We start from the raw sequence: 14,752 nt of genomic DNA on the forward strand, positions 1-14,752 counted from the left end.
TACTGCTCACTCAATATCTCTTCTGATCTGCTGCTCTCTTATTATTAAAGTGATGCAATAAATACTTGGTTGTTGTCATTATTAAAATCACAATTAATACAATGTTTTTTTAAAATATGATTAGAAGAAATATTATGCCAGTAAATGACCCTGGTATTTAAACGATTGTGAGGTGAAATGTGAACACAGCGTGAATGCTTTGAACTTTACACATAGATTTGTATATATTATGTTCCATAAAAAGACAAGGAAAAACATTTGAATGTAGATTTAAATTTCTAAAACAACTGCAGATGTATATTAGGCAATTTGTTTTTTCACAAAAAAATCATAAAGGTGACATGATTCACAAATGTTTGATAAAACTGTTGCCAATTTTTACATTGAATTCATGTCAAAATAAAGGAAAAAATTAACAATTATTAAATATGAAAATACCAATAAAGTCCCAAGATTGTCACTGGAGGAATGCGGTGCTGAGGTGCTCTCATCTCAGCATTGAGAAGTTGTTATTATTAAATGCCAACTCCTGGGAACAGAGCTGACATCGCTCCTTTAAAATATGAATAAATTCATTAGAATAACACACTATACAGTTAATGTTAATTAACATAAGATTTTTTAATATATTTAGCGTGTAATCTATTTCTCGCTATTTTCATAAAATGTTCCCAAGCAAAGAAACGCTTGGTTGAGGTAGAGGTGGTGGAAAATTCCATATTGTTTGCAAGATCAATAATGATAGTGTACAACACAGACGGGCCGTCAAGAGCTTTACTGCTTTATTAAGTAGTCAGTGAGGAATGGGATAGCGCCAAACCTTTGAACCAGTCCCGCCCATTTTCGGTGGTTCATTGACGCGTTCGAAGATTCAAATGCCATAGTCACGTGATAGTAGCGACATCAATACAAGCTCCGGTACACTGAGTCGAATCAGCACGTGTCGGAAAAGTGACACAAGCTTTGAAGCCTCGGTGTCAAACCGTCCATCCCTATTAGTTTTTACCGCGAGCGTCTGACTCCCGTCTGTGGCGTTACAATTAACACCCAGATTTTGTGTTAAAAAATTTAAATATATCTGCTGTGATGTAAATGACCAGTTTTTTGATCAGAGTGTATTGATTTCATTGTGCTGGTCTTTTTCAGAAATGCAGTATGTTTGGGTGATATTACTGTTCCTCCCCTGCGCTCTTTCACGTAAGTAAACTGCACTAATCTACAAACACTCCCTAAACACCCACAGAGAAACACATATCAGTCAAAATCCATCAGAAACAAAATGAAATATAAAGTCTTTTTTTCACTTATACTGTACAGAATGTAGCATCAGTTTATGATAAATACTGTCTGTTCTGGTAAATGAAGAGTTATGAAATATACAAAACTGAGAAAAAAGTTCCATATGATGGATGCATATGAAATATGTATCATAATTTTGTTTATCTAATAAGTATATGTTACCTGAACCATTAGATAATTATATATATAAAAAATAAATGTAATAAAAATCTAATGAAAGGTTTTAAGGTTTACTTTAAACTTTGCTTTACCTTACCTGAAAAAAAATGTGTTGCCAGCAGGGAGTCCATTATCAGTCAAATAAAAAAAAAAACACATAAATAAATATAATTTGTATAAAGGACTCTATGATTATACAGTGCCTTTCCACATTTTTTTCATTTTACAACCACAAATTTAATGTAATTTATTGGGATTTCATGTGATCGACACAAAGTAGCAATTAGGTAAAAATAATATGTTCCATCTGTAAAGTGTGGTGTGAATTTGTATTCAGTCCCCCTGAATCAGTGCTTTGTAGGACCACCTTTTGCTGCAATTACAGCTGCAGGTCTTTTTTGGGCTTGTCTCTATATATATAATAGGTCATGCTCAGCCAGGTTGGAGGAGTTTTCATGTCTTGCTACAGATGTTTAATGGGATTTAGGTCAGGACTTTGACTGGGCCGTTTTAACAAATGAATATTCTTTGATGAAAGAATATTCTTTGACAGTGGTTTTCAACCTGTGGGCCGCAGCACCCTAAACGGCTGCAGAAGTATTGTAAGGGGGCATGGGCCAAAATTATTATTTTTTTCTGTTTTGCAAAGTAAAAATTATTTTAAATATATAAATAGTTCAGCAAATGTAATTTAAGATGCAAAGTTAATTAATTAACTTTTGTAAAATAAACATGTTAAGGTCAAGCTACAGTTGATTGGTTTGGCATACAGTCACAGGCAGATATAGCTAGTAGATTAACATGCTAAATAAGTTATTAATGAGAGTCTGAATGAATGCATTTTACTCATCATGCATAAATGGAAACAAAAAACCCCGAAGCTTCAAGTGAAGCAGCCACTGTATATCTAACCAAAAGAACAGAGAAAATACAGCAGTGAGTACAGAGCACTAGGCTTCATATGTAGAGTTTAGATTGAACTCTGACCAGCTCTGTCCCTGCTGAAGAAAGCATCCCCACATCATGATGCTACCACCACCATGTTTCACAATGGGGATATTGTGTTTGGGGTGATGAACAGTGTTACTTTTTTTGCCATAATTAAACTTTTTAAGTTTGGTCTCATCTGACCACAGAACCTTCTTCCACACTATCAGGTTAGGTAGGCGGCCATGTCTTGGTAGGTTTTGATTTGTGTCATACTTTAGATGATGCCGTTCATAGCTTGAGATATTTTTTATACCCCAACCCTGCTTTGTACTTATCCACAACTTTATCCCTGCCCTGTCTGGTGTGACCAGGCAATTGGACACATTAGATTTCATTTGGGGGTAACAGAGAACAGAGGGGTGAATGCAAAAGCATTTCACTCTTTATATTTATTAAATATTTAGAAAACTCATTTTCTTTTCACTTCACAATAACTTGCTACTTTATGTTGATCCATCACATAAAATCCCAATAAAATATGTGTAAGTTTTTGTGGGTGTCACATAAAAAATGTGAAAAGATCATGGGGTATTAATGCTTTTCCAAGGTGCACTGTATAGTGTCATTGTTAGTCAAAGACCTTGTATTTCCAGGTATTTATATCGCAGATGTGTAAAAAAATAAAAATGGACAATACAAGTTTTTAAGCATATATTACAATATCAACATAATTAATCATATTGTAATAAATGCACACATTTCTGTTTAATAAGCTCACTGTGTATAGTCCCTTTACAAAGGGGTTTTTGTGTGTCTGTAAGAGAAGAGTTTGTGTTTGAGGGGTGTGTGTTAGAGTAGATTGTCTGTGTGTGTGTGTGTGTGTGTGAATGAGTATGTTGTAGATTGTCTGTTGTGTGTGTGTGTGTGTGTGTTAGTAGATTTTCTGTGGGGTGTGTGTGAGTAGATTGTCTGTAGTGTGTGTGTGTATGAGTAGATTATCTGTGGTGTGTGTGTGAGTAGATTGTCTATTGTGTGTGTGTTAGTAGATTTTCAGTGGGGTGTGTGTGAGTAGATTGTCTGGTGTGTGTGTGAGTAGATTGTCTGTGTGTTTGTGTGTGTGTATGTGAGTATGTTGTCTGGGTGTGTGTTAGTAGATTCTCTGGTGTGTGTGTGTGTGTGTGTGTGTGTGTGTGTGAGTAGATTGTCTGTGTGTTTGTGTGTGTGTATGTGAGTATGTTGTCTGGGTGTGTGTTAGTAGATTCTTTGTGGTGTGTGTGTGTGTGTGTGTGTGAGTAGATTGTCTGTGGTGTGTGAGTAGATTGTCTGTTGTGTGTGTGTGTGTGTGTGTGTGTGTGTGTGTGTGTGTGTGTGTGTGAGTAGATTGTCTGTGGTGTGTGTGTGAGTAGATTGTCTGTGTGTGTGTATGTGAGTATGTTGTCTGGGTGTGTGTTAGTAGATTCTCTGTGGTGTGCGTGTGTGAGTAGATTGTCTGTGGTGTGTGAGTAGATTGTCTGTTGTGTGTGTTAGTAGAGTTTCTTTGGTGTTTTGTTCTGTAAGTGTGTCACTGTGAATCCAAATGTTACTTCAGATTTGATATTGTGTTTTTGAAGCTGGGTAGCACCTTGTCACCAGCACAGAGTGACCAACCAACACTGATACTATTATCTTTAGCAATTACAAACTCAGAATAGTGTCTGTATCAGTATTTTTGTAGCAAATATGCAGTAATGTTCTGTGATTAGTGACCATTAAAAATGCACTGTTGTGTTTAGGGTATAAGACAAGCTTTTAAATTGGGGACAGCATAGCATGGGCTGCGTGTTTGTGTGTGTGTGTGTGTGTGTGTAACAGAAGAAGGAAGCCTCGCTGTGTGTGTGTTTGTGTAACGAGCAGAAAAAGTGGGGCTTGGTGTGTGAGTGTGTATGTGTGAGGTGAAGAGAGAGGGGAGCTCGCTGTGTTTGTGAGGTGTAGAGAGAGGGGGGTTCGCTGTGTGTGTGTGTATGTTTGGTAGAGGGAGAGGTGGCGTTTGCTGTTTGAGTGTGTGTGTATGTGACGTGGAGAGAATGGGGGGCTCGCTGTGTAGGTGTGTGTGTGTGTGTGTGTCTGTATGTGAGGTGGAGAGAGGGGGGCTCGCTATCTATTATCTAATTAAATTTTTTGTAACCCTACATCTAGTGCTGGACGATATGGCCAAAATTTACATCACGATATATTCCTTAAATTTCGGTCGATACGATATAATTTCGATATCGATATAAATACTTTGAAGGCCTCAGAAAACTGCTAAGAAGCCCCGCAATCCCTGCAGCACTGCAAATTTAAATTATTATATAACTGTGTATTTGCACTTTTTGTATGGCTGGCATCAGATACCCTCATTATATGCACATCTATCTATCTATCTATCTATCTATCTATCTATCTATCTATCTATCTATCTATCTATCTATCTATCTATCTAATGGAAATCTGTACCTACTACTGTCTGAAAATTTTATTTAAGTCTTTGAAACCTCCTTTCACAAAAACTTTACTGCTTTAGAAATAAAAGTAGTCAAAATAAATCAATGCTCAATATTATTTGCATATAGCAAAATAATAACATGACATCCCTGTCAAACATAAGCCTATATAACTATTACCAATAAAAATATAAATTACAACAGAGGCAGAACTTATTATTCTTTGTGAACAAATTTAACAGATTAAAACAAAAGTGTTTCAACTAGGATATAGAATACAAGAAGCCTTTATATACATAAAAGCAACAAGATTTTCCCGTCAAATAAACAAACCTACAGGCTTTATCAACTATGAATAACTTAGTTACAACATAAGCTATAAAAGTGCTTCAGTCAGTATAAGAAAAATATTGTATGTAGTGGAGTTGCTTGAAGTGGTGGAACAGATTAGATGTATTAACATTACCGCTGCTGGTCGGCTCCACTCTCCGGCACAATTTGCAACAAAGCGGCAAGGGAGCGGACCCGCGGCCGAGCGAGCGGACCCGCGGCCGGCCTCGAGGACCCGCGGCCGAGCGAGCGGACCCGCGGCCGGCCTCGAGGATCCGCGGCTGACCGAATCGAGTCTACCTTAGCCTTGGATCTGCTCGTCCCGGCTCCGTTTGGCTCCAGCGCGAGACATTTTTGCTGCGTAGCGAAGCGGACCCGAGCCTAGCCATTTTTATCTAGCCTTGCCTAGCCTAGCCTGTTTGGCTACGTGCCTGTGTGGTTACGTCATCACGCACTGACGTAGCCCAGCTACGGGGGCTGAATGTGTTGAGCTCTGCGGCGAGCTAACGCCAGTAAAAAACGCCTGTCCGTGATTCTGTAAATAATACATATCGATATACCACAAAACTGATATCACCGTTATTGAAACATTTCTTATCGCGATAAATACCGATATCGAAGTATTGTCCAGGCATCCTACATCCAACTCTAACCCTAACTTTGATAACATTTTAGCATTGGGTGTAGGTTTAGATTTAAAGTTTAGGTTAATGTTAGGGTTAAGTGTAGGGTTAGATTTTAGGGTTGATTAATGGTTAAGGTTAGGGTCAGGTGTAGGGTTAGATTTTAGGGTTGATTAATGGTTAAGGTTAGGGTTAAGTGTAGGGTTAGATTTTAGGGTTGATTAATGGTTAAGGTTAAGTGTAGGGTTAGATTTTAGGGTTGATTAATGGTTAAGGTTAGGGTCAGGTGTAGGGTTAGATTTTAGGGTTGATTAATGGATTAGGTTAGGGTTAAGTGTAGGGTTAGATTTTAGGGTTGATTAATGGTTAAGGTTAAGTGTAGGGTTAGATTTTAGGGTTGATTAATGGTTAAGGTTAGGGTCAGGTGTAGGGTTAGATTTTAGGGTTGATTAATGGTTAAGGTTAAGTGTAGGGTTAGATTTTAGGGTTGATAAATGGTTAAGGTTAGGGTCAGGTGTAGGGTTAGATTTTAGGGTTGATCAATGGTTAAGGTTAAGTGTAGGGTTAGATTTTAGGGTTGATTAATGGTTAAGGTTAGGGTCAGGTGTAGGGTAAGATTTTAGGGTTGATTAATGGTTAAGGTTAGGGTCAGGTGTAGGGTTAGATTTTAGGGTTGATTAATGGTTAGGGGTAGGTGTAGGGTTAGATTTTAGGGCTAAATTAGGGTTAAGGTTAGGGTTATGTGTAGGATTAGATTTTAGGGTTGGATAATTGTTAAGGTTAAGTGTAGGGTTAGATTTTAGGGTTGGTTTAGGGTTTGGTGTAGGGTTAGATTTTAGGGTTGATTGTTGGTTAAGGTTAGGGTTAGATTTTAGGGTTGAATAATGGTTAAGGTTATGGTTAGGTGTAGGGTTAGATTTTGGGGTTGATTAATGGTTAAGGGTAGGGGTAGGTTTAGGGTTAGATTTTAGGGTTGAATAATGGTTAAGGTTAGGGTTAGGTGTAGGGTTAGATTTTAGGGTTGATTAATAGATAAGTTAGGGTTAGGTGTAGAGTTAGATTTTACGGTTGATTTATAATGCTACATGTAATGCTTGTGTTTCATTCTATTCATTTTGTCATTGAGGATTTACTTGTTAACTCTTCCAGTTAACAAAAACATTTCATAACTGTCTATATTATACATGTTGCTAAGCACAGTAATTGTATTTGCCAATCATTAAAAAAAAAAAAAAAATTATATTATTATTAAGATTTTACTGAGGCCGGTTTGAAATGATCTTTTGAAAACCTGAGCGATTAACAACGAATGAAAACAGAATGCCCTGAAATCAGCTCGCACACACCCGACCTCTCTCTTCCTCTGTCACGTGACCCCGCGCGATCGCGCTCAAGGCACACTATGCGCTGCAGCAGCAGTTCAGTTCAGCGAGCCTTCAGCACAGCACGGACGGCAACAGATCTCCCCCGTGTCTCACCAGCCAGGTAACATACACATCAAGTAAAATCCCAAAAGCCCAACGTGAAAGCCTTTTGTTGTGCAGTAAAATGTCTCATACAGCACCAAACTGTATGGACCAATCACAGAGCCGGTTCAGGTATTAAGTCCCGTCTCTTAGTAGAAACAGCCAATCAGCTTGCTGGTTTTGCGGTGCGCGGAGGAGAGGCAGTGTGCTGGTGGGGGAAGCCCCTCCCTCGCTGTGAGATTTAGCAGCGGGATCGATTCGGGACACGCAGCAGCTTCAGCTGATTTTAAAATAGTTCTGGATGTACGGTGATTTTTCTAAAAGAAAGGTAACGGTAGGCTAACCACGTCAACTGTGATGATATGTTTCTGATAGCTGGTTAAAAATACACGTCTCTGAATCAGCACACAGATTAAACCCACTGTGATTAATAAACTGCAGCTGTGTTAGTGAGTTAGCTTAATTTTGGAATTAGCTAGATTGGGAGTCAAGGTTAAAAAAAAACTATATATGTAATGTTCAGCTTGCCCTGTACCTGATCAGCTAATCACTATTTCATTTTCAAACTGTGTTTATTAATTTAGGATTACAGGACAATTCATTTAGCTAACTAGTTATCTAGAAGCTGGATGTAGTGGATAGCCAGAATTTAGTACAGTACTTTATGTTTGTAGTTTAAAGCAGTTTCTTTACCCTGATCACTGCGCTAAAATTGTGTTTTTCACCTGATCCAGCTGATCAGCTTATAAAAGTCATTTACTGAGTTTACCTGTTAAAATCCTTTAGCCCCCTATGGAGCCTAAATTAATCATGTATATCCAGCAGTGTATTAAACACATCATACCACCACTTACTTTATTACGTGCATTTAAAGCAGAGGAAGCTCTGATATGCAGAACAGTGTTAATATGCAGTAGAATATGTAAGAACTGGGTTGAGAAACACTGCTGTAACGGGACTTCTGTTCATTTGTAGTTCACAGTAAGACCACATATCCTGATGTTTATAAAAATTTCTATGAAATGTAAAGTTACATTCTTTTACATAAAAGGACACCATCTTAAGAAGAGCTCTCAGTAGAAAAAAAATAAAAGCGCAGGACCCAAAGTTTGAGTGGAGAAAATGTAAACATACAACAGAATTGACATGCCAATACATAATAATAATATTAAAAAAAGAATAATAAATAAATAAATAATAATAATAACCAAATCTGTTATATTATTTTAAATATTAGGCGATAACTGATCAGTTTTGTCATATGTATATAATTCAAACATTGCATGCATAATTTTTTCTAACAACAGTAACTGTAACGTGAAGTAACATGTTTAGGTTGTAAAATCACCTTTACTTGGATGTAACTAATTATAAACAAAATACAGAAAAATAGATTATTTGTGATTAAAAGTAATTTCCACACATGTTGTTCTAGGAAACTATAGGGTGGGCTTGGGTTCATATTGGCAAATGTGTTCCTGTCATGGCTGGACAGGACTCAGACACGCGCTGATGCAGATAAAACGTGACTTTATTAAACAAAGTAGCAGACAAAGGGATAGTCAGACAGAAATGTATCAACAGGGGCAAACAACAGCAGAAGGGATACAACATACCAGAGTAGAAACAGTCCAGAGGTCAAACACAGGCAGGCAATATCAAAGGGCAGGCAAAAATCAGAGTCGGTGAACAAAGCAAGGTCAAAAAACAAGAGATACAAAAATAGGCAAAAGAAACGCGTCGTATGAGGAAAAATACCATCAATACTCGGCGGAGCACAGGTGCAAAATGAGCCCCTTTTATAGGCCATGAGGCCTAGTATTCTGGGGACCGACTTCCTGGTAGAAGCATGTGATGTGTCATGTGATCATGAGTCAGTGTAGTTTCAGTGTGAGGTGCATCCTGGGCAATGGAGTCCGGAGGCTGCAGATTGCAGGTAGAGCTGATTGTGGGAGAGACAGAAGCGCCTACAGCGCCAGGTGTGACAGTTCCCCCCCCCGAGGAGACCGGAGCGGGACGGGAGCGAGGACGTCCACGGCGACGCCCACCCGATGGACAGGGAGTACCAGCGGGAGCAGCAGAGGTGCCGGGCAGGCGTGGGCTGAGGGAACGAGAACCCCTGCACACTGGAGCAGAGCCAGACAAAGATCGCCGGGGACGACCTCGGGGCCTGGGAGCTGGCTTACCAGGATGGCGAGCGTGAAAGTTTGCCAGGAGAACCGGGTCCAGCACATCCTTGGCAGCCACCCAGCTACGTTCCTCAGGGCCGAAGCCCTCCCAATCGATAAGATACTGCAGCACCCCACCACGCCTGCGAGAGTCCAGCACCTCACGGATCGCGTAGGTCGTAGAATCCTCCCCCTCCACTGCCGTGGGTGGTACATCAGCCGGAGCCCCCTCCGCGAGCGGTCCAGGAACCAGTGGCTTGAGGAGAGAAACATGAAAGGCATTATTAACCTTATATTGAGCAGGAAGCTCCAACTTGTAGGTCACTTCATTAACCTGCGACAACACCCAAAAGGGACCAATAAACCTGGGTAGGAGCTTCCTGCAGCTCCCCTCAAACCTGAAGTCCCTGGTGGACAGCCACACCCGGTCCCCTAGTTGATAACGAGGGGTGTCTCCCCGGCGTCTGTCAGCCTGCTCCTTGTATCGGTTTAGTGCCGCTGAAACCTGCTGGTGGGTCTCTTCCCACACCTGCTCACTGCGAGTCATCCACTCATCTACAGCCGGGACGTCTGTGGACACCGCTGTCCACGGAGCCAGAGGGGGTTGGAAGCCCAGGATGCACTGAAAAGGAGTGAGACCAGATGTGGTGTTAGTAAGAGAATTCTGGGCAATTTCTGCCCAGATGAGATATTGGGACCAGTCTGAAGGATGAGCATGACAATATAATCTTAGAAATTTGCCAAGTTCCTGGTTTACACGCTCACACTGTCCATTGGAAGTCGGATGGAAGCCAGAGGTTAAGCTCACATTAACACCGAGGTGCTCGAAAAAAGCCCTCCATACTCTGGATGTGAACTGGGGACCTCTATCAGATAGGATGTCTACAGGTATACCATAGTGTCTGAATACGTGGGAGTAAATAGCCTGTGCTGTCTGAAAAGCAGTAGGTAGAGAGATTAACGGTATAAACTTAACACCTCTAGAAAATCTATCAACAACAGTGAGGATAGTGGTGAAACCGTCTGAAGGAGGCAAATCAGTGACAAAATCTACCGCAATATGTGACCACGGACGTTCAGGTACTGGTAAGGGCATGAGTTTGCCCGCAGGCAGAGACTTAGGTGTTTTACACTGAGCGCATACTGAACAGGAAGAAACTACAGAGTGAATATCAGCCCTCATACTTTCCCACCAATAGCGTGCAGATAGGAGCTGCAAGGTGCGAGTTTCACCAGGATGCCCTGACGACAAGGCGGAATGTGCCCACATGATTAGTTGGTCTCTGAAACGTAACGGGACATATGTTTTATCAGAGGGGCAATCCGCTGGAGGTGGATGACCTGAATTGACTTCAGCTATCTGGTCATCCAACTCCCAGCGGATTACAGCCACAGTGACAGACGGTGGAAGGATGCGTTTAGACCCATCATTACCAGCGATGTTCTCGGAGGTACTAAAAACACGAGACAAAGCATCAGCTTTAGTGTTGCGATCACCTGGTCTGAAAGAAATTGAAAAATCAAATCGTGAGAAGAAAAGTGACCAGCGAGCCTGACGGGAATTTAGTCTTTTAGCTGTCTTGAGATACTCAAGATTCTTGTGATCGGTGTACACGATAAATGGATGAACTGCCCCCTCCAACCAGTGACGCCACTCCTCAAGTGCCATCTTAACGGCCAACAGCTCCCTATCCCCAATGCCATAGTTACACTCAGCAGAAGATAGTTTGCGTGAAAAGAAAGCTATGGGAAACAACTTGGGAGGAGAACCACTGCGCTGTGACAGCACAGCCCCTACACCTGATTCAGATGCGTCTACTTCAACTACAAAGGGCAGTTCAGGGTTAGGATGTTTCAGGATGGGAGCGGAGCTAAAGGCAGTCTTTAGAGAGTCGAAAGCTTGTTGGGCAGATGGGGACCACGTGAGGGTTTTAGCAGCGTGCTTAGTCAATGCAGTTAACGGGGATGCTATGGTACTGAAGTTGCGGATGAATCGCCTGTAAAAATTCGCAAAGCCCAAAAACCGTTGGAGGTCTTTAATAGTTTGTGGTACAGGCCAACTTGTGACTGCACTAACTTTTTCGTCATTCATGGTGACGCCCGTGGAACTGATAATGTAGCCGAGAAATGCAATTCTCTGTTTATGGAACTCGCATTTCTCAGCTTTAGCAAACAATCGGTGTTCTAAAAGACGTTGGAGGACCAAGCGAACATGTTGGATGTGAGTAGGCATGTCAGGTGAGTATATTAGGATATCGTCTATAAAAATAATTACAAACTTGTCTAGCATGTCCCGAAAAATATCGTTCATGAATGATTGGAACACTGCTGGGGCGTTAGCGAGGCCATAGCTCATTACCAAATACTCGTAGTGCCCTCTAGTAGTAGAGAATGCTGTTTTCCACTCATCCCCCTCCCTTATGCGGATTAGGTTGTAAGCACTACGCAGATCAAGTTTTGAGAAATAGGACGCGCCCCGAAGTTGCTCAAGAGCAACCGGAATGAGAGGGAGCGGGTAGGCAAACTTTTTGGTAATGTCGTTCAACCCCCGGTAATCTATACATGGTCTCAACCCACCGTCTTTCTTTTTAACAAAAAAGAACCCAGAACCTACTGGTGACTTAGATGGCCTAATGAAACCCTGAGCGAGCGCTTCACTTACATACTCCTCCATAGCTTTCTCTTCGTCACGAGTAAGTGGGTACACTCTGGCTTTAGGTAGTGTGGCACCCTCTACTAGATCTATAGCACAGTCAGAAGGACGGTGCGGAGGCAGCTTAGTGGCATTAGTTTTACTAAATACCTCAGAGAAATCAGAGTATTCTACAGGGATGTTAGCACAAGGGACAGAATCAGGACTCTCCACAGAGGTGGAGTGTATGGCCAATTGATCTAGGGCGAGACAGTTATTGAAGCAATGGGAGGACCAGGCTACAATCTCTCCCTGACTCCAGGAGATGACAGGATCGTGTGATTTCAACCAGGGAAGTCCAAGGATGAGAGGATGCTCAGTGCGGGGTAGCACAAACAGGGGCAGTTCTTCAGAATGGAGTGCGCTGGCCTGGAGTGTGAGAGGTAGTGTCTGATGACAGATGGGCTTGGATCTGATGGAGTGTCCGTCAACAGCGTGGATAGAGATGGGGCGTTGGAGAGCTCGGATTGGAATGTTGTGTTCTTTAACCAGGTCAGCGCTGATGAAGTTCCCCTCAGAGCCAGAGTCTATTAGGGCTAGAGCAGAAAAGACAACAGATTGGCAAGTAATACTGACTGATAAAGAGAAGCTTTTAGGAGTTAACGCTAGGGAATGATTATGTAGTGGTTACAAGGGATACCGAACTATTTACCTGATATCAATATTAATTTTAATATTAATATTAAAGGTTAATAGGGCGCCAGTAGCGGCTAGCTACAAAATTTATATTTAACCTCAGGGTGAGTTCTTGTCGGTTTCAGAAAGTCTTTGAACCACGGGAGGAACACACTTAAGTCAAGAATTGGCTAAATCAGTAATGTTTATTTAGAATAAAAGTAATACATGGATATATGCAGAATTAGATAATGGGCATAATTCAAACAACAATTTGAGAGTGAAATTCAAGCACGCTGATGATAACAGTCTTACAACCAAACCTTCTCATCGCATATATGAATAACTCAAAACACTTTAGACCCAAACAACAGAAATGTATAAGTAGATAAAAATAAACAAATCAATACCCAGTTTAATATACCAAAGGGGAAGTAATTATGATAACCCACTAGGAGATAAACCTAAATATGAATAACTAAACCCACTATAAGAATATTAGGAGATTAAACAAGATTATAAGTGATTATATACTGCTATAAACGAACTAACTACTAAAGAAGCAAAACGCTCTAAATCCAAGCTAATTGAGTTAAACTAGATTACATTAGAACTATGGAGCTGACAGAGATCCCACCATCTCTCAACCGGGAATAACTATAACTGAAAACTTAGCAAGACTCAACCTAACCAGACCAACAGAACGCCACCAGAGAATTAGAGATTTAACCAGCGCCTCACTTTGCGTTGACCGGCCTCGGGCAACCGGTGTCGTCTCTGCCGCGAAGGGAACCGTTGGTGTCGACCGCCAGGAAGGGTAGCTCGATCCAAGTGGCCGAAGCGGGTTCTTCAGGTGGACTTCACGGTGCAAGCAGGGCTTCGGTTCCAACGGCAAGCGGGAGCGATCGCTCTGGACAGCTGATTGATTCAGGATTCTCTTCGCGTCTGGGTCTGGTGCGGCGAGCGATGTATAACGCTAAAGATGAGCGGTGAACTATAGGCAGCTCCGTAGCGCTAAGGTGGTTTCAATAGCTGGAAGCACCTAATTCTCTAATTCTGTTGATAATCGCTGGACTTGTGTTGGTCAGCGCGGATGCGCTGCAAGCGCAGCTCAAGCTAGATCTATGACTCAAAAACTTAAGAATCACTAAGCTGAATCTAAGAGAAAGTAAAACAAAAGAGAGAGTACAAAATTCTAACTAAAACTCTAAGTTAAAATTACTTCTAAGAAAAAAATTGAACTTAACTAAACCTAAAAAGCGCACGAACTCCGAACTGCGAACCACGAACTACGAAACACGAACTACTAACCGAATGAACTAACATCCCCCTTTATTGGAAAACACGTTCCCTTCGTGACGTATTGGCCCTAACTTGTGATAGGTTTCCTAACTGCAAGTATAATCTCTAAAAACCCAATCAGCTCCAGGTAGGTGGAGTCTTGCCTGGACGACTCCCCCTTTTTTTCTTTTATTAACTTAAACCTTAACATTCTTAAATGATCAGATTAAACAATTGCTTATTTAAAATATACTTTGACATAGAAAACCCCCAATTTCCCCACATTCACCCACTGTTGCATAGCATTTTAGTGATATGAATAAACATCTCAGAACTGAAATCCTAACCAGACAATTAGATAATCATAGTTGATTTTGAGGTGTAAGAATGGAAAGAAATATAACACATGACCAGGGAATACACTAACTTCCACGCATCGGACTCTTAGAAAGGAAAGAAAGAAACTCGTTATGAACTTTAAACTTATTAATTCAAGATTTGGTTATTAACCTGATTAAAGTATTGTGGAAACATGCCCTGATAGCTTTTAAGTAATTATTTTAACCAGACTGCTAGTTTGTTGCCATCCGTATTCTTTTTGTAGTTAATGTTCATTCACGTCTTAAGAACACATTTTGTTTTTAATGTTTTAACATTTTTCAGCCTTAAATTTCCTTTTTGAAAAGGCAGACTCTCTTGTGTATTTGAAGAGATAAGAACTCTGGCC

The 14,752-nt window shown here is 40.9% G+C and overlaps 1 protein-coding gene across 2 annotated transcripts in view; it reads left to right on the plus strand.

Annotated features, from left to right (window-relative positions):
- LOC103038098 (ribonuclease inhibitor-like) overlaps positions 1 to 14,752 on the plus strand; it is a 316,182-nt gene that overhangs the window by 6,277 nt on the left and 295,153 nt on the right. For both annotated transcript variants that reach the window (XM_049463187.1, XM_049463188.1), the window contains exon 2: positions 1,147 to 1,197. In XM_049463187.1, the coding sequence (XP_049319144.1) occupies positions 1,149 to 1,197 (49 nt within the window). In that variant the 5' untranslated portion in view covers positions 1,147 to 1,148. The remainder of the gene's footprint in view (positions 1 to 1,146; positions 1,198 to 14,752) is intronic.

Source organism: Astyanax mexicanus, chromosome 13, assembly GCF_023375975.1.
Source record: "Astyanax mexicanus isolate ESR-SI-001 chromosome 13, AstMex3_surface, whole genome shotgun sequence".
Lineage (NCBI taxonomy): Eukaryota > Metazoa > Chordata > Actinopteri > Characiformes > Acestrorhamphidae > Astyanax > Astyanax mexicanus.